This window comes from Oryctolagus cuniculus, chromosome 9 (assembly GCF_051225735.1).
Source record: "Oryctolagus cuniculus isolate XC-2025 breed Fujian yellow rabbit chromosome 9, ASM5122573v1, whole genome shotgun sequence".
NCBI lineage: Eukaryota > Metazoa > Chordata > Mammalia > Lagomorpha > Leporidae > Oryctolagus > Oryctolagus cuniculus.
The window spans coordinates 122,573,800-122,594,216 of record NC_142875.1 but is presented as its reverse complement, the minus strand read 5'-3'; the positions used below and the strand labels follow the sequence as shown (position 1 = coordinate 122,594,216).

Sequence of the window (20,417 nt, the reverse complement as noted above, 5' to 3'; positions counted from 1 at the left end):
GTGTTCCTAGTAAAGCTGACTGTAATGCAGGCAATATAGAATATAAACCAACTTAACATCAAGTATGTTTTTTCTACCATATAAAAAAGATCAAAGTGACTTTATCATAAAGACATAAATTGATGAATTAAGCAAGACGAATCAATAAGCAATGTTGAAGCGCTTTTGTTCCAAGCTAGAACACTTACAAGACTTGCTGATGGCTGGCTCCACCCGCACCCTCCAGGCTCCCTGGTGTGGAATCCACTCCATCTGTGGTCATCTTCACTGAAACACATCCAGTTTCATGAAAAACTCATTTTCCCCAGGTCCCAGGGGATTGACAGGACAATCCTATGAAATTCACACACACTGGCCCCACCTGATTTCATGCTGTCCCATGGTTCAAAAACAGAATCATCAACGACGCTGCTTAATCTGCTAGTTTCTCCTTCCCTGTAACCAAAACCAAACAAAACGAGTGAGCTAGGATTCTCTGCTAGACCAAAGCTCGGTTCGTTTTCCAGATGTGCTCTGTGCTTTTCTATTAAGATATTTCATTCTGCCATGTTTTCGTGACTTATTTAAAAGGCAGAAGGAGGCATAGATCTTTCCTCCACTGATTGAATTCCCCAAATGCCTGCTATAGCCAGGAGCCCAGAACTCAGTCTGACAATACCATGTGGGTGGCAGAGAACCAGCCGCTGGAGCTGTCACCTGCTGCTTCCCACGGTGAACTTTAACAGGAAGCTGGAACTGAACCCAATGCTGGGACTCAGCCCCAGGCACTTTGATAGGGGATGCTGGTGCCCCGCGTGCCACCTTCACTGCTATGCCAAGTGCCTGCACCCTCATTCTGAGTTTTAAAACTCTCTATCTGGGGCCAGAGCTGTGGCTCACTTGGTCAATCCTCTGCCTGTGGCACCGGCATCCCATTTGGGCACCAGACTCTGTCCTGGTTGCTCCTCTTCCTGTCCAGCTCTCTGCTGTGGCCCGGGAGGGCAGTGGAGGATGGCCCAAGTGCTTGGGCCCTGCACCTGCACTGGAGACCAGGAGGAAGCACCTGGCTCCTGGCTTCGGATCGGTGCATCGCTGGCCGTAGTGGCCATTTGGGGAGTGAACGAACAGAAGGAAGACCTCTGTCTCTCTCTGTCTATGACTCTACCTGTCAAAAGAAAAAAAAAACAAAACTCTATCTGACTATTTAGATCCCAGTTCTGTGCCACTTAGGGGGACAGCAAAGAAGCATCAAGCATTAACTGCATCACCCATCAACTTACAATCTACCATAAAGAGGAAACAATGCACAAACAGGCAGGTGATTGGGGGGTGGGGGTCTCAACAGATCAAGGCATCAGCAGGCTTCACCCCAGGCCCATTGAATCAGGGTGGCAGGGCCCGGTGATCAGATTTAACATCTTTCAGGAGGTTCCAATGCTGTTGTGGTAGGAAGAACTCCAGGTCATAGTTTGTTTGCCAACCCGACAAACCGTGAGCAGCACTGATCATAAGGACTGTTCCAGCAAAGCCTCACACCCACCCACCTGGGACCCCGATTACCGTTCGCTTCTGCAGTGAGCCACCCACTCTCTCACGGTGGCCTGCAGAGTTTCCAGACCCACACTCGGGCCTCCGTTTTCAGGGTCGAGCACACTCCTCAGCTCCCCCAGGCCGCCGTCTTCAGACTCTGGCCCAGTGTGTCTCAGATTATCCAGGATTCTGCCCACTCCTCCTGAGCCTTAGCAAGAACAGAGGCAAATTCATTTTGAAAGATTGAGAAAAATACAATTTTAACAAGTAAGATGCTGCTTACCTCTTTCAGATCTCTTGGGTTTGGGACAGACAGAACCTTGCAATCCTGGCGGGCAGTCAGTGTACTGGGGGAGGCCCCTGGCCTTGGGTTGGCATCTAATGGTCCTGGTGTTTACAGAGAGCCCCAACCCAGGCCTGTGATGCAGATCCTTGAAATTAACAGGCCAAGTCTCCCAGTCTCACTCCCTTAGCTTAAAGTTCTTTTGCCCTGCTTCAATGCCTGTAAGGTGAAAACTACTAAAATTGGCTCACTAAATTCAGACAGTGGTGCAGCCAGCCTCAGAGAGTCCAAGGTCAAAAGACTCTTGAGGTCATTTATCTCCCCTACAGATAACATCTTTATTCCCCAGGCCATAGCACAGAGCTGGATCAGAAGCGCAGCAGTTGGGACTAGAACTGGCATCCATATGGGAGGCCAGCGCTGCAGGCAGACAAAGTATTAACCTACTGCACCACAGTGCCAGTCCCTTAGCGGCATGCCCCCAAGCATTGGTGGTTCCAGAACAGCATCGGCTCTCAGCTCTGCAGATGACCAGCTATGCAGCTTTGTGAAAATTCCATCATTTCGCTGAGTCTCGATTTCCTCTCTTACAGATGTCTCTGAGGTTTAAATATTGACTGTATGCATAATTGATAACCGCTTATGGGAGCTGAACTTGAGGTGCAGTGGGTTAATCCAGCAGCTGAGACACAAGTATCTATACGGTGGCCGGTTCAAGTCCCAGCTGTTCCAGCTGTTCCCAGCTGATCAGCTCCCAGATAAAGTGCCTGGGAAAGGAGAGGATGGCCCAAGTGCCTGGGCCCCTGCACACTACGTGGGAGCCAGAGAAACCTGCTGGCTCCTGGTTTTGGCTTTGCCCAGCCCCAGCCATTGCAGCCATTTGGGGAATAAACCAGCAGATGCAAGGTGTCTGTCTCTCTCTGTCTCTCTCTCTCAAATAAACAGTTTAATTTTTTTGAAAAATGTTAAACCCTGAATCCTGTATCTCAAAACTGGGAAGACCTCCTGATAGGTCCTCCCAGACACTTTACATCAACTTCCAACGACTTATAATATGTAATGCAGTGTAAATGCTACGTAAACAGTTGCTTTTCTATATTGTTTTGGGGATGAAAAAGAAAGAAATCTGCATGTGTTGAGTGCAGACTGAATTTTTTCAATGCATGGTTGGTCAAGTTCATGGTTGGCTGGATCTGCGGATGTGGAACCCACAGATACAGAGGCCAACTGTAATTTCAAACCACTAGAAGAGCTGCGACCATAGTATAAATAACTCACATGTGTCTTTTATCCAGATGGACTGTTTACTGAAGAAGTAACATTCTTCAAAATGGGTAAGGTCATAAGAGACTAACTATCAGAGGATTTGTTCAAGATTAAAGGAGACAGCCAAGATGTAACAGCAGGGGCCAGCACCATGGCACAGTAGGTTAATCCTCCACTTGCGCTGCCGGCATCCCACATTGGCACCGGTTCTTGTCCCAGCTGCTCCTCTTCCAATCCAGTGTTCTGCTGAGGCCTGGGCAAGCAGTAGAGGATGCCGCAAATCCTTGGGCCACTGCACCCACGTGGGAGACCAGGAAGAGGCACCTGGCTCCTGGCTTTGGATAGACGCAGTTCCGGCTGTTGTGGCCACCTGGACAGTGAACCAGCGGACGGAAGACCTTTCACTCTGTCTCTCCTTCTCACTGTCTGTAACTCTCTCTCAAATAATAATATTTTTTAAAAAATGAATTCTTATGCTTTGATAATAATTGCCTTTAAAAACTGATTTATGGAATAGCACTGTGGCACAGTGGGTTAAGCCACCATCTGTTGTGCCAGCAACAAGTGATTCGGGATTGGACCCTGGACCAGGAAACACCAGAACTATGAATTGCTTGAACAACTGACACAATTCAAATGTAGAATTGTGAATTAGTTAAATATCTGGACTTTGATTACTGTGTTGTGGTCCCATAACTGTGTTGTGGTCCTGTTCACAGGAAAAACACACCTGGGATGGTCTCAGAATAATCCAGTGTGGCAGGGAGGAAAGCAGGTCGGGTTGGACAGCCACAGTGTATGCTGCAACCTACTCACCAGTGGCAGAGCCACAAAGGGGAACAGGTGAATGATAAAGCAAATGGAACAAAATGTCAACAATGTTTTCCAACTTTTCTGTTAGTTTGAAGTTTTAGGAAAATGAAGTCACCTCCCCCAACCTAAGGACTCCAGCTGGTATCGGAGGTTAATGAGTGTGAATAAGAAAAATAATCACAATGGATCAAAGATATCAAACATATGCAACTCACTAATTCAAAATATACCCAAAGACTTTGTTAGTGTCATTTCAAGGACACTGCAGAATCAATTTGTTGTTTTGAACACTATTATATAAACAGACACAATCAAGATTTTATCCTGTCTCTTCTATAGGACCCAAGACTCGGGATAGCCACATAACTGATGAAGATGGCAGAGTTTCTTGTTAGACATATCCCAGCTGACCAATTGGAGACACACAGTGGAATACCACCATTCGCAACACCTACTGCAAGAACAGATCTAGGCCTCGCCATTAATATGAAAACACATAATGCTCTCTATGCATAATACTTGGCTCAAAGAAATCCCCCCTCAATAGAGGCAGAAACTCAGAGTAAGTGTTCCTACAGCTCCACAATCACCAAATCTCACATTGTGACTAACTCTGAAACGAGAAAAAATTGGTTTAGTAACTTAAATTTCAGGGGAAAAGGAGCAGATAAGAAACTATCACAGAGGTAAGGCAGACTATCAAATGCAACGAACCAATCTTCCTTGGATATTGATATGAACAACCACACTTTAAGAAGAGAAGATATCACACAAATGCCAACTTTTGAATACTGACAAGCTATTTGAAAATATTAAGAAAGTAATTACTTTTTTTGTCACAATAATGGCATGGGAGTTGTGCTTAAAACCTTAATTACCTTTTAGAATTAGGTACCGAAAGATTTATGGACAAAATAATGCGATCCCTGGGATTTGCCTCAAAATAACGCAGGACAAAATAAACGGGTTGGTTATGAAATGACCCTAATTCTTTATGACACATACATAAGGGGTCATTATACTATTCACTCTACTTCTGAATATATTTGAAATGTCCTATAATAAAAAATGCTTCGAGCCAAATAAAACAACATATTGATGAAGCCATCTACAGAAAGAGATAAAACAAATCACTAACAAGGATTTACTCACAGAAATATGTGTAGCATTACCACGGATTTCTCCCTTCCTTTTGCTTATCAACACATTATTAATTTCATTATGATGAGCATGAATCATTTATGTACTAAAAATTACTTGCAACACTATAAAAAGAATACATTTCTCAAAAAAAAAAAGCAGAAGTGACAATCTAAAATTAGCTAAAATTTTTGAGCTAAACTTGGACAGTGGTTTTCTGTATTTGAAGTGAGTATTTCTTGTGAGAAGACACCTGTGACATGTAAATAGTTCCAATCAATGATCAGAGCTGTTAAGTCAGTTAATGAGCTAAAAAAAAGAAAGAAAGAAAGAAAGAAAGAAAGAAAGAAAGAAAGAAAGAAAGAAAGAAAGAAAGAAAGAAAATACATCACTCAAGTCACTGTTAAAATAAGCCAAACAGGAACAAGGAAATTATCAAGAAATAACCAAGACCTAACTAGCCAGCCTAATTCCCAAATTAGTTTGTATCCACGACACATGCAGACATAGTACCCAGGCCCCATGCAAACCATTGATTTCCCTTTCTCCCACAACAGGAAGTGCGGATGACTCGATGAGCACGAGCCAGTGTCTGAGCAGGTCATTTTCAACTTACCTCTGCATGTTGTGCCCCATGCATGAAAAATACCAGCAAGCGGCTCGTCCCCCGGGGCCCCGTGCGTGCTGGGGGTGACATCATCTTTGCCGTCATCACCTCCCAGTTTCCATTCTATGAGAAGAAAACATTTGCCAACCCAGATGCTTTCCTGTGCTGCAATGATTCATTTCTCATTTCAGGGGTTTAATTTTAACAACGAAGGACTATTTTAATAACCAGCAGTGAATACTGATGACTTCACTTGAATGACTACATTCAAAAGGCAGACTTGAAAGTTTCCCTATTCACTCTTCTTTTTTTAAGTGTTATAAAAGTGGGGGAGAGGGGGAGATGGAGAGAAAAATGAAATTTACCCTCTAATATTAATACTGTACTTGTGAAACACAATAGGTACAACACAAACAAATATTTTTAAGAGAAATGGAAGGGCTGGCATTGTGCTGCAACAAATTCAGTTGCACTCTGTACCACTGCCTTCCCACATGAGCACTGGATCAAGTCCCCGGTGCTCCACTTCCAATCCAGCTCCCTGCTAATAGACTTGGGGAAGTTACAGAAGGTGGGTCAAGTGCTTGGGCACCTACCACTCATCTAGGGGACCAGGATGGATCTCCAGCATCCTGGTTTCAGCCTGTCCAGGCTCGGCAGTTGTGGACACTCAGGGAGTGAACCAGCAGATGGAAGATCTCTATTTCAAATAAAATGAGCTTTCCAAGGAAGAAAGAGGGAAAGCAGAAACCAGTTACACAGCGGGGCACCACTTCACATTATTTTGCTTTGTAGAGTCTACTACTCTGTCAATAATCTCCCAAGTAGAATTCCCTAAGTCACAACTCAAGTGCAACAGTTACTGCCTCCTTTGGCTTCCCTCCGATTTACTCAATGGAACCCTTTCTCCTAAGCTAATTTGACTCCTACACAAAGAAATCTAAAACTGATCACTTCGGCAAGTCCCCTGGGGGACGTGTATGCGTTTTAACTCCCCTATGTCTAAGTCTGACCACTGTGACATTCTAATTGGGTCCGGAAAAAGCTTGTTTTCAGATTAGTAGAGAAATACCACGAGGTTATGACTGTAAACAGAATTCAGAGTTTGCTTCAGGTTTTTAATTGAAACTATACAAAATACCTACAAGTTGGCCCTTAAGATTTTCAGGGAGGAAGGGAGGAAATATACTTAAAAGGGACAGGTGGATCACTCCATCTGAACTCCAGTGATGTGGACTTTGCTGAAGTACACCTGCATATGGCTATATTGGAAGAGTGAATATTAACAAGTGAATATTTACCATCCTCATTCAAAGATAGTTGTTTCACCACTGACTCCTGGGGAGTCACAGAGTCATAGCTTTGGCCAGAAGCGGAATCAAAGTCAAGTGTGAAGGTTCTACAATTTTCACTACAACAGGTGTCCCAACCCTCGTTCAAGAGCATCCCTTGTCTACTCCGTGATAGCAAAGGTGTGCCACTCTGCTTGCTGCTGGATCTCAGTCTCGAAGCATTTTCAGAACTTGTCAGTGTAACAGGACATGTTCCATTCCCAGGAGAGCCTAGAGGGGAGAGGTGTGGGGTTCTTGGAGATACCACCTTACGACAAGAAATGAAGGCACCAACTTGCTCAGAACTTGAGAAAGGAGAGGCGGGCACAGGAAAGTGAGCAGCCATCCCTATCTTCAGCAGATCCCCCAGGTTCTTCTTGCTGTGGGCCCGGGGACTCTGAGAACCGCTGGCTTGGTATCTGATGATCTGGCGAATTGGATTTGACGTCACCTCTCTCTTTTGGATGGCTCTGATTTTTCTACAAATGCTTTCCACTGGGTTGTGTCGTTTCTCAGTTTCCTTCCTTGTAGTAGCCATTGTAGACTTCTCTCCAGTTAAATAGAAGAAATGGCTAAAGTACAGGTAAAAGCAGACACGTTTTTAAAAGTTAGCATCACCTTAATCATAATTTAGTATTAGGCTGTTTATTCCCAAATCAACTTTGTGGGATGAAGGCAACATATTCACTTGTTTTAAATAATTTTCCATGTACTTAGCTTTGGCACTCAATTTTTAGAAGTGAATACAGCTAATATTCAGAGTACTTACTATGCACCAGGCATGGGACTAAAACCCTTCACATGTTATCAGCTCAATGCATTGTCAAGACAACTTCTTGAGGTCAGTATCAATAGTGTCTCTACTGGCAGGCAAAGAGAGAACAAGGGACCCAGGGTAACCCCCAGGTAAGTGCCAGAGCCCAGATTCCACCCAGACAATCCAGCTCCAAAACTGAATTTTTTTAAAGATATATTTATTTCAAAGTCAGAGAGACAGAGACAGCGAGAGATCTTGTGTCCACTGGTTCACTCCACAAATGGCCTCAACAGCCAGAAGCGGGTCAAGTTGAAGCCAGGAGTTTCATCCAGATAGCCAACATGGCTACAGAGGCCCAAAGACTTGGACCATCTTCTGCTTTCCCAGTCCATTAGCAGGGAGGTAGATCAGAAGTGGAGCAGCCAGGACATGAACTGGCACCCATATGGGATACTGGAATTGGACATAGTGTTACCCACTATGATTCAATGCCAGCCCCTAAGACTGGGTTCTAGACAACCTTGATTTTCATTTATAATATGTCAAGAGTGATGACAATGGTGATGGCATAATGCTGCTAAGAGCTCCCATTTGAGTACCTACCACTGGCACAGCTCTGGTTCTCAACTATGAAGAACTTACTAAGTACGCCCCACATTAAGAGTTTTACATATATCATGCCTAAACTTCACCCAAAGCCTGCCAGGTGTATGGAAATACCCTTTTTACAGATAAGGAAATGAGACTCAAAGAGATCAAGTAACTTGCTAATGGTCACATCTTTGAGTCAAAATATGTCGGACTCCAACAGTTTTACTATATGACAAGATACAAGTATATTTCATTAAGTTCATGGAAAATGCAATTAAAAGGTTTCCGGACAGAGTTTTCTAAATTCATGCTTATGTTCATAATTTACACTTTCCATGAAATTTTTAAAGAATCCTTAAATGCATGGATTGCAAAATTTTTTGCACCAAGAAAAAATTCTTTTTTTGGTAAAGATACAGCCATAATGGCCAGGGCTAGGCCAGGCTGAAGCCAGGAATGCCATCTGGATTTACCACAGGGTGACAGAGGCTCAAGTACTTGGGTCATTTTTGCTGCTTTTCCAGGTCCAACAGCAAGGAACTGGACCAGAACTGGGGCAGCCCATATGGGAACCAGCACCCCAATATGAGACGCCAGCATTGCAAGCAGAAGATGAACCTGTTGGGCCACAATACTGGCCCCTAACCTCATCTTTGAATTTCATTTTCTATGATCTTGTAGATACACACTTGTTTGTGACTTTTTGAAAAAGCATGACCTTACTTTTTATAAGACAGTAACTAGGGAATTTGGAAATAAATCCACAATTTTACTTAAACTGTTAAAGTTTACCTATCTATTTGCAAGGCAGACAAGCAAAGACCGACAGCTCTCCCATCCACAGGTTCCCTTCCCAAATGCCTACAACATCTTGAGCTGTACCAGTTTGAAACTGGGACCCCAGAACTAAACCAAGGTTTCCACATGGATGGCAGGAACCCAAATACTTTAGCTATCACCGGCCACTTCCTAGGGTGTTTATTTGCAGGAAGCTGGAATGAGAAGCAAGCAGGACTCAAAGTCAGGTACTCTGATATGGGATGGGGGCCTATCAAGTGGTATCTTAACCTCTGTGCCAGATGCACACCCAAAAATTGGAAAAATTTAAAATACTCTGGACAAAGATTTGTAATAGTGTGAATAACTGCAAATAGTTGAATAGTCGTAAGGACCCCAAGGTTATGATTTTCAGGACCTTAGCCACCATTTCCATAGATCTTTGTTAAATCCCCTCATAAGGAATGAACAAAAGGTACAGAATTTTTAAGAAACTCCAAGTCAAAGGACTATCCAGACATGTCAGGAAGAAGAGAACCAAAACCCCCTCCCTGTGGCTTGCTCCGACTTGAACGTGATGGCCCTAACCTCCACTAGGGACATTTCCACCCACACGATCCTTTACTATTTAAGGCAGTGGCCATCCCCAGTCCATTGTGTGCTTACTCGGCAACACTCTTCATCCATCGAAGGCTGGTCTTTCACGAACAAGCCCAGAACACATTCCTGTACTGAAATCCAGCAATCAGCGCACACCCACTGGACTCCAAATCATCTGATATGTAGAATTGTACTACGTATTTTGTCTTGCAATTACATTTCATCTTCTTGTGTTATTTCAAATACTTGTTCTCTTCAAACATCCTTGACATTTTGAAATTTAAAAGCCACACTGTGATTTTTTTCTAAATACCCAATAATTGTCAGAGTAACTGACAAGGTGGAGATGTAAACATGTGTATCGTCATCAAGCTTAGGGAGTTTCCCCCAGCTGAGATAACTGTTGGCCCCTCACTCCCTTCAGCTACCAGCTTTTCTGGAGAACTCCCCCGAAGCCCAACAGGAGTTGCCCAACTGGGTGCTCAAGGGTGGATGTGAGGGAGTAGTAATGACAGAATTGGAGAATTCACCTCTGAATATAACGCATCCCACATCTACGGCCGACTGTGGTGGTGCCTTATCATGAGCATATTTGACTTCCCTATGACAATCAGAGAGGTTTTTTTAAAAAGATTTATTTATTTATTTCAAAGTCAGAGTTACACAGAGAGAAGACAGGCAGAGAGAGAGAGAGAGAGAGAGAGGGAGGGAGGGAGGGAGGGAGGTCTTCCATCCGATGGTTCACTCCCCAAATGGCCACAACGGCCAGAGCTGTACCGATCCGAAGCCAGGAGCCAAGAGCTTCTTCCCAGTCCCCCACATGCGTGCAGGGGCCCAAGGACTTGGGCCATCTTCTATTGCTTTTCCAGGCCACAGCAGAGAGCTGGACAGGAAGTAGAGCAGCCAGGACTCAAACCTGAGCCCATATGGGATGCTGGCGCTTCAGGCCAGGGCGTTAACCCACTGCACCACAGCACCGGCCCCAATCAGAGAGTCTTATAAAAATTTAGTTAAGTGTCCCTATCATTGTTCTCAATGTCCGTGAACAGTTTCTCCCTTCTAGAACCTTAGAGGTGAGGCGCAAGTTGGGCATGAGGATTATAAATATCGTAGAATTGGAACCCCCCCCCCAGATTCTAGGACTGCCTCCCTGGCCAGCATTCCTGATGGGTGTTGGTTGAAGTCCTGGCTGCTCCACTTCCAATCCAGCTCCCTGCTAGTAAGCCTGGGAAAGCAGTTGAAGATGGCCCAAGTCCTCGTATTCCTGCCACCCTGTGGGAGATCTGAATGGAGTTCCAGGTTCCTGGCTTCTGCCTGTGCCAGTCCCGGACACTGTGGTCATCTGGGGACTGAACCAGTCTAATTCTGCCTTTCAAATAAGTAAATCAGAGCCCAGAGTGCTCACCATTACACAATGGAACCGGGCTTCAAATAAATAGATCTTAAAAAAAAAAAAAAAAAAAAGTCAAAGTCAGACTCCCAGCCCCTGTCTACTCATGTCACCTAACACTGCTGTGAGATGCTATTCAAGGCTTGATCAAAGCAGGCTGAGCAGGCAACCTTTTCCATTTGCTCTTCTCATCTTGAACTGTCTTCCGATTTTCTGAACTCCGTGACTTACGCGAGTGAGCCTGCTTGGCAGTTAATAAGGTAACACTTCCTAAGAGTACACTAAAGGCCGGCGCCGCGGCTCACTAGGCTCATCCTCCACCTTGCGGCGCCGGCACACCAGGTTCTAGTCCCAGTCGGGGCGCCGGATTCTGTCCCGGTTGCCCCTCTTCCAGGCCAGCTCTCTGCTGTGGCCCGGGAGTGCAGTGGAGGATGGCCCAAGTGCTTGGGCCCTGCACCCCATGGGAGACCAGGAGAAGCACCTGGCTCCTGCCTTCGCATCTGCCGGCGGGGGTGGCCATTGGAGGGTGAACCAACGGCAAAGGAAGACCTTTCTCTCTGTCTCTCTCACTGTCCACTCTGCCTGTCAAAAATAATTAAAAAAATTTAAAAAAAAAGAGTACACTAAGACACTGGCCTTTCATACACTGACAGATCTTCACAGATGAATGTGTTTGCTTTTTCTAATATAGAACGGAACATTTGTGGGAGTTCAGTAAATGGGATGATGAAGATTTCAAATTGCTGCTACCTTCTCCATATATAGCCTGGAAATGTCTCTTGTTGTCTCTACTCGAACCTCTTTTTTGATCGTAGATCCTGGTAGGAAGGATTAACTGCAGTTTTCACTAATGCTTCCAGATACCAGGCTGACTCACTTTGAATCTAACTGCCTTTGAAAAAAACCTTCACTGCAAATGCAAAGCTCCAAGTGGCTCTATCAGGACAATCAGCTACTTGGAGTCTGTCTTTGAAAAGGGGTTTCTTCCTTATTTGTCTGTTTTAGGTGTTTATGTAACAATGGTACACCTGCAGAAATCGCAACTCCAAGACCCGCTCTTGTTGTTAAATTCTCCCAACCTCAGTTACATTCTGCTTACTTGCAGTTAAAGTACTTTTAGTGGTCATTGATTTAGGCAGTCAACCAACATTTAATAAACGCTTTCTATACGCTAAGTCCTGTGCAGATACTGTGGAGTGTGGTGAGCAAAACAGAGTACCTGTTCTAACTTTCCTAAATCCATGGGGATTCCAGTATGAACAAGTAAGCCCCTAGGGTTGCCATATTAAATTCAGGATGCCCAATGAAATTTGAATTTTAAATAAACAATAAGTGCCAGGAAGTCTTTGATGTTTCATGGAAAATACTTTAGGGGCCTTCAACTACTTCAGGGAAATATGTGTATCATGCAAAGTCTATGCATGAATTCTTACCAATCTTTGCACCCAAATGAACTCTTAATACCAATTTTCCATGAACTATTTGAATTCCCCTCATATTCGGAAAAAGTATTTGGTGTCTACTCAAAACTCAATTTTCACCTGGGTTTCTCCCAGTTCCATTAGCTACATCTGGCAATAACACTTGCAAATAATAAAGCTTGCAAATAGTAAGTGCATGTACAGGTAGAGGATAGGAGAGCATGCAACAGGAGATGATGCCAGTCTGGGAGTGAGGACATAGTACTGCATTTCATGCCCTGGACATAAAGCTACACGTACTGTGTGCTAAACCCAGGTTCATTAGCACAAGGTTGAAAAAGCAGAACTCTTTCCAGTGTTGTGGCACAGTGAGTTAAGCCACAGCTCGCAAAACCAGCATTCCAGTATCAGCGCACTGGTTCCAGTCCCAGCTAACGTGCCTCGGAAAAGCAGTGGATGGTCCAAGTCCTCGGGCCCCTGTCACCCACGTGGTGGACGTGGATGGAGTTCTGGGCTCCTGGCTTAGGCCTGGCCCAGCCCCAGACATTGTAGCCATTTGAGGAGTAAACCAGCAGACGGAAGATCTCTTCTGTTCCTCTCTCATTAATGCTCTGCCTTTCAAATAAATCTTTAAAAAATATGTTTAAAGCCAAACTATGAATATACTCTAGGATTTTCCACTTGGATTCTAAGGAAAAAAGCATAGTCATCATTATCCAAGCCCCTTATCGTATTAATCTTATTTGTTATCCTCCTGTTGATTGAATTATGCTTTGTGGTTCTTGTTTATACAATCTTCAGTCCTGTTATTGTCTTAAATTCTTTATTTGAAAGACAGCAACAAGTAGAGGGGGAGAAAAGGGAGAGATCTTCCATCCATTGGTTCACTCCTGGATGGGGGCCTGATGCCAGGGGGTCCCAAGTGGTGGCTTAATCTGCCAAGTCACATTGCCCGCCCCAGTAAAGCTCAAGTCAACACTTCTCAATTACCTGTCTCCTCCAAAAATGTAAAGCAGTAATTCAAAGTCTGTGGTGCCTGGCAACATCTATAAATAAGCCTTGTTTGGTTCTTATCTAAAGTTGCACTAAGACTCCCAGAAATAGACATCTGTTCAGTGAGTTAAAGTCAACCTACTGGCCGGCGCCGCAGCTCACTAGGCTAATCCTCCGCCTGCAGCGCCGGTACCCCAGGTTCTATTCCCAGTTGGGGTACTGGATTCTGTCCCGGTTCCTCCTCTTCCAGTCCATCTCTCTGCTGTGGCCCGGGAAGGCAGTGGAGGATGGCCCAGGTGCTTGGGCCCTGTACCCACATGGGAGACCAGGAGGAAGTACCTGGCTCCTGGCTTCGGATCAGCGCAGTGCACAGGCTGCAACACACCGGCCGTAGCAGCCACTTCGGGGGCGAACCAATGGAAGGAAGACCTTTCTCTCTGTCTCTCTAACTCTGCCTGTCAAAAAAAAAATTTTTTTTTAATTAAAAAAGTCAACCTACTGTGCTTGTGTATTTCTGTCGGTATTTCATGTTCCTCGAACTTCAGACAAACATAATATCCAAATTCTTCTATCAACTGCAATAACTGGATTTCATGGCAAAGAAAGGCATGAAATTTATACAGAGGTACAAAAGCAGCAGTCTTGAGAAAGTTAGCAAATCTCAGGATGACTCCAAAAGTCCTACACAAAGTCTTCTGATTCTAACCCTCCCCACCACCCCAAAAAGATGGGGCCGGCATTCTGACACAGCAGCATCCCGTATCCAGCGCGGGTTTCAGTCTCGACTGCTCCACTTCCAATTCAGCTCCCTGCTTACGCATCTGGGAAAGCAGCTGAGGATGGCTCAGTACTTGGGCCCCTGCCATTCATGTGCAACACCAAGACGGAGTTCCTGGCTTCTCGCTTTGGCTTGGTTCAGCCCTAAACGCTGTGGCCATTTCAGGAGTGAGCCAATGGCTTAAAGATTTCTCCCTCCACCTGCTACCCCTGGTCACTCTGCCTTTCAAATAAATCAGTCTACCTTTATTAAAAAAAAAGATTATGTTGGGGCTTGTGTTGTGGCACTGCAGGTTACACTGCCACGTGAAATCCCATGTAAATGCAGGTTCAAGTCCCTATTGCTCCACTTCTGATCCAGCTCCCTGCTTGTGGCCTGGGAAGGCAATAAAGTTGGCCCAAGTGTTTGGGCCCCTGTACTCTGGGTGCAAGACTCGGATGGAGTTCTAAGCTCCTGGCTTTCGCCTTGCCTAGCTCCAACCAATGCTGCCATTTGGGGTGTGAACCAGTAGATAAATTTCTCTTTCTCTCCCCTTCTTCTCTGTAATGTCACCTTTCAAAAAATGTTTTAAAAAAGCTTATGTTGACAATGTTATTATCTTTACCAGCCACCTTTTCTCTCCTCCCTTTACTAATGTTATTAAGGCTTATATAAAAAAAATCACTGAGTATGTGATTACTAATCCAAGCAAATCTCACAACTCAGGTGACAAAGCTCAGCTTGGCGATTTCATTACAGGGTAGATGTCCGATGCCATGGTTAAGCTCTGCGTGGGAAGCCCACATCCTGTATCAGAGCGCCTGGGTTCAATCCCAGCTCTGATCCTGACTCCAGCTTCCTGCTAATATGTGACCTGGGAGGCAACAGATAGTTAGGAAGCCATTAACCATAGGGGAGACCCAGATTCAGTTCCTGGGACCTGGCTTTGGTCTGGCCCAGCCCTGGCTGCTGCAGGCATTTGGAAAGTAAAACAGCAGTAGGAAGATACCCCCCCTTCCTTTCAAATAAATGAACATATTTTTTAAATTTAAATATGCATGTGGGGGCCGGCACTGTGGCATAGAGGGTGAAGCTGCTGCCTGCAGTGCCGGATCCCATATGGGCGCCAGTTCAAGTCCTGGCAGCTCCACTTCTGATCCAGCTCTCTGCTTTGGCCTGGGAAAGCAGAAGATGGGCCTCTGCACCCACATGGGAGGCCTGAAAGCAGCTCTAGCCACTGTGAGTGAACCAGTAGATGGAAGACCCCCACCCCCGCTTCTCTAACTCTGCCTTTGAAATAAATAAATTTTTAAAAAATGCATGTGTAGGGCCGGCGCCGCGGCTCACTAGGCTAATCCTCCGCCTTGCGGCGCTGGCACACTGGGTTCTAGTCCTGGTCGGGGCGCCGGATTCTGTCCCAGTTGCCCCTCTTCCAGGCCAGCTCTCTGCTGTGGCCCGGGAGTGCAGTGGAGGATGGCCCAAGTGCTTGGGCCCTGCACCCCATGGGAGACCAGGAGAAGCACCTGGCTCCTGCCATCGGATCAGCGCGGTGCGCCAGCCGCAGTGTGCCAGCTGTGGCGGCCATTGGAGGGTGAACCAATGGCAAAGGAAGACCTTTCTCTCTCCCTCTCTCTTTCTCACTGTCCACTCTGCCTGTCAAAAAATAAAAAAATTTAAAAAATGCATGTGTAGGTATATTAATAAGCAAGCGATTCTTTTTGACAAAACAGTCTTTCACCAACGATTAGATGGCACGATCTTCATCACAATATAGAAGAAACACCTGTTCAGCAACACAAACCCAGGAGCCACATCTTTAGCAAGCCCAGTGGGAGGGTGTCGCATGGTTTTCCACTTAACCAGCTACTTTCACATTTGCCGGATTACACTGTTTCCAGCCTCTCTGTGACTCATGTTTTACGTGGTAACATCCTAACACCGCTTTTTCCTGCCCTTTCTAGCATGGTGGCTGCTAATACTCAGCATGATATACAAACCACAAGCCCCGGGGTTAGGAGATGCTCCCCCACGCCTTTACGGCCAGGTCTTTCTCGTGGTTCATAAATGCAAACCGACAGAGACGGAATGCTCCCACCTTTCACTTGACCATGATGTTTTCAGCCGCTGGGCTGGGTCACACCACGCTTACTATTGGAACAGTTCCTGAAATAGCAGTCACGCCGGTGCGGACGCAGTCGCCTGGGTTCTTCTGTTTCACTTCTTATTTGTGCAGTCTGGGTCTCGTCTCAGAAACCAAGAGGGGACTTACTATCATCTCTAACCCCAGATTCATGGACTCCCATGTTTACCAGCCCCGGGGGCCTGGAAGACTAAGCCTAGAAATGACCATTTAGGACCTAATGCATTCAAGAGCATCTTTGGAAATAAAGATCCTGGGATTTGCCTACGGTTGAAAGCAGGGCTTTCCTGGAACTCAGCTTCCTCCATCTCGACTCTTGGTCCTCTTCCCCTACTTTTTTGTCTGCTTTGCAGCGCTCAGTGAGCCTGTGGAGTCTCTAAGCCTAACTGCTATCGGAGGTGACGGCTTCGGCCATGAGCACTTTGCAATGGAGGCCAGTTTACAAGGAGCATCGCCATGCATCTAGTTTTCGCTCCCTAGTTGCTCGTGGGCAGCTACTTTGTTGATTTTAGAAGACAAAGGACAAGCATCCGGCAGTTTCCCGTTCCCCCTGGTGGACAAACTCACCTCTATCGCGCACTGCATGAACCATCTCCTGAGAACTAAGAGCGCAGGCCCGTAGATCAGGTGGAGGTGGAGCTCATTTCAGGGGGTGGAGCTCATTTCTACAAAGTAGCAAAAGCCGGGGGGATGGAGGGGCGAGGGAGCCGGCTGGTCTCCCACAGCTGCCCTGGGTCCCGCCGGGATAAGGAGAGGAGCCTGCGTGAGCAGCAATGCGAGGGAGCCGGGAGCCGGCCTCGGGTGCGTTCCCCACCAGGGCTAACAAGAAAACCAAGCTCACCTGGAACCAGCTCTACTCAGGGGACCCGACAACCATGTCATTCCTTAAGCTGAATTTCATACGTTTCTCCTGGGCACAGCGCTGTTTGGGTTTTTAAACAGGAATGATTTTGGTTGTGTCTTTTATGCTCGCTACCATCGCTGGCTGCAGAGGCTGTGTGGGGCAGAGTGAGCTCCATGGAGGTCAGGTCAGGAGAGTTCAGAGTGGGCTGAGAAGGAGGTGGGGCAGGAGAGGCGCTTTGCACGGTGTCCTGCTTCGGGTGCAGGAGTGCTTGGGCCGAGCCGTGCGGTGGTGGGAGGGGAGTGGAAGTATGCCGACCCGGGCGAGCAGATGACGGAACGGGGAGAAGCAGGGAAACCGAGGTCAGTGTGGACGGGCAGGATTCAGCCTCGAATGCCCGCTCTACGATGCCTTTCTCAGCCAAGGAGGCTCAGCTGGGACTGACGCATCACACACAGAGCAACACGCAACCAGCAGAAAAGGAAGCCAGCACCCAGGCTGTGAGTGCACAGTGCACAGGTGCAGCCCTGCGTCCTCGGGCTGGCAGGTGGAGGTCATCACTGGGCTGCCTTGGCCAGGCCATCAGCGCCCCACTCAGTTGCTTCCTTCCCCCCACCCGATTTGCTATCCTTGCTTCCAGCTCACTTCCCCCACTGATTTCCATCCAGGGTATTCTAAACATCTATTTTTAAAAATATTTATTTTATTTACTTGAAAGGCTGAATTACAGAGAGAGAGGTCTTCCATCTACTGGTTCACTCCCCCGATGGCTGCAATGGCCAGGGCTGTGCCAACCGGAAGCCAGGAGCTTCACCTGGGTCTTCCACATGGATGTAGGGGCCCAAGCAGTTGGGCCATCTTCCACTGCTTTTTTAAAAAAAATTTTTTTTTCATTTATTTTGACAGAGTTACAGACAGTGAGAGGGAAAGACAGAGAAAAGGTCTTCCTTCCACTGGTTCTCTCCCCAGATGGCCTCAACGACCAGCGCTGAGCCTTTCTGAAGCCAGGAGCCAGCAGCTTCCTCCCGGTCTCCCATGCGGGTGCAGGGGCTCAAGGACTTGGGCCATCCTCCACTGCCCTCGCAGGCCATAGCAGAGAGCTGGATTGGAAGAGAAGCAGCCGGGACTAGAACTGGTGCTCATATGGGACACCTATGCTGCACGTGGAGGGTTAACCTACTGCACCACAGTGCTGGCCCCAGCCACTGCTTTCCCAGGCACATTATCAGGGAGCTGGATCAGAAGTGGAGCAGCCAGGGCACGAACCAGCACACATACGGGATGTGGCTTTACACACTACGCCACAGAGACAGCCCTTACAAATCTATTTTCATAGTATCTAGACTTAAGTAAAATCTAGATACTCATTTCTGTCAACAGGGGAGATGCAAGAGAAGTGCAGTAGTTAAGAGTCGGGGACTTGGGTTCAAAAAACCTGAGTTCAAAGGTGAGCAGCTAACCCAGCAGTTAACACATCCGAGGGCCTGGGTTCAAGGCCCAGCTCTGGGTCCTGACACCAGCTCCCTGTCAATGCGGACCTGCGATGTATCAGTGCTGGCCCAGGCAACTGGGTTTTTGCCACCTCCTTAGGAGACCCGGATTGTGTTCCCAGCATCACCTGTTGCAAGCATTTGGCGACTGAAACATCAGATAGGAGTGTTCTCTCCTGCATTCATTCTCTCTCTCTCTCTCTCTCTCTCTCTCTCTCTCTCTCTCCACCCCCCTCCCTTCCAATTTTAAAAGAACCTGAGTTCAAATCCCAGACAAAGTAGGCAGCTCTGTGCCTCAGGTTATTCAGCTGTAAGATTGCACCAACATCATGCAGCGGCCTCCCGGGTTGGCTCCAGGGATTAAACGGGACCAGGCACAAAGGGTCCTCAGAACGTGTTAGCCCATGGGAGCCCTTAGTAAGTAAGGTGTTATGATCTACCTTCGGAGGCACTCCAATCTAGGGAGACATTATGTGTGCTCTGAATGTACCAACTGTGCCTAGAAAGAAGTGACCAATTAACACATTCTTCTCCTTAGATGTGCTCTGTTCAGTTCCCCAAGAAATGAGCTATTTTAACACCCATGCTTGTGATCTGCCTATCAATCCACAAATACTGAAACTAGCAACACCCACAGAGATTCCCCTCTTAGTCATAAAGAAGCCAGTGGCAGAGCCAGAAATAACATTCAAATGCTGAATCCACTAGACCCTATCGCCTGTCTGACAAAGTATGCTCTTCCCTCGTGCTCCTCTGGAGTGTGTCCTGCCTGGTGTTTCTCAGAGCAGGTGGGATGACCTAAACAAGCCCCAGCAGAGCTGCACTGAACTGAATCACATGTTAACTGCATTATTAACAATGTCCTCACGATGGTTCGAATAGAACCCTACCACGATGGGCTCTGTTCACTGGGAGCCAACAAGGGAAAGGCCCTGGACAGCAGGTGCTGGTGAATCCCCTACCTGCTCTCTACCATAATGTAGCTAACACAGGAGAGGGGGGGAAGGAGACCAAATGCAGAACTTCACAGAAATAAACCCAAGACAGGGGTTCCTGTTTGCCTCTAGTGGAGACAGAGTTGGGAAGAGCATAGTTGTTTATTGGCCAAGTCATATCCCCTTAGGATGCAGTGACAAGAGCCCTGATACTGCTGGACCTGGAAGAAGCTGGGTGGTCCTGAGTAGAAGTCCTCCAGGGGAGGCCTGTCCCAGTCTTCAGAATAGCAATTCATGTGATACATCAGAAAATCTACTTACATAACTTAGGAGGGTACTTCCAAAAACTCACACAAGGGGCCAGTGGTGTGTCCCACTGAGTTAATTCTGCACCTGTGGTGACAGTGTCAGTCCCAGCTGCTGCACTTCCAGTCAAGTTCCCTGTTAATGGGCTGAGAAAGCAGCAGCAGATGACCCCACTGTTTGGGCCCTTGTCACCCACATGGGAGACCTGGGTGGAGTTCCTGGTTCCTGGCTCCAGCCTGGCTAAACCCCAGTTATTGTAGCCATTTGGGGAATAAACCAGTAGATGGAAGATACTCTCTCTCTCTCTCTGCCTTTCAAATGAATAAAAAGAAATCTTTAAAAGTAAATATTCATAGAAATTGGAATTGTAAGATGTTTTGTTCTGGTGCAAAAAATTTAAAATCCATCCTTTTTTCATAATATACATGTTCTATGGGTTTTTTGAGGCCCCTCATATATTTTGTTCTCTC

At 46.5% G+C, this 20,417-nt stretch overlaps 1 protein-coding gene across 10 annotated transcripts in view; it reads right to left on the bottom strand.

Moving 5' to 3' along the window:
* IRAG2 (inositol 1,4,5-triphosphate receptor associated 2) overlaps window positions 1-17,068 on the bottom strand; it is a 116,975-nt gene extending 99,907 nt beyond the window's left edge. For 9 of the 10 annotated variants that reach the window (XR_016213583.1, XR_016213582.1, XR_016213584.1 and 6 more), the window contains exons 1-6: window positions 16,943-17,068; window positions 6,920-7,521; window positions 5,628-5,741; window positions 1,540-1,717; window positions 362-435; window positions 189-267 (exon numbers count right to left, since the gene is read on the bottom strand). Coding sequence is in view for 5 of the 10 variants with exons in the window: in XM_089304677.1 (XP_089160803.1) it covers window positions 189-267; window positions 362-435; window positions 1,540-1,717; window positions 5,628-5,741; window positions 6,920-7,487 (1,013 nt within the window). In the remaining 5 variants the exon portion in view is untranslated. The remainder of the gene's footprint in view (window positions 1-188; window positions 268-361; window positions 436-1,539; window positions 1,718-5,627; window positions 5,742-6,919; window positions 7,522-16,942) is intronic. The other variant, XM_089304679.1, reaches the window with a different exon arrangement.
* Window positions 17,069-20,417: the final 3,349 nt, after the last annotated feature.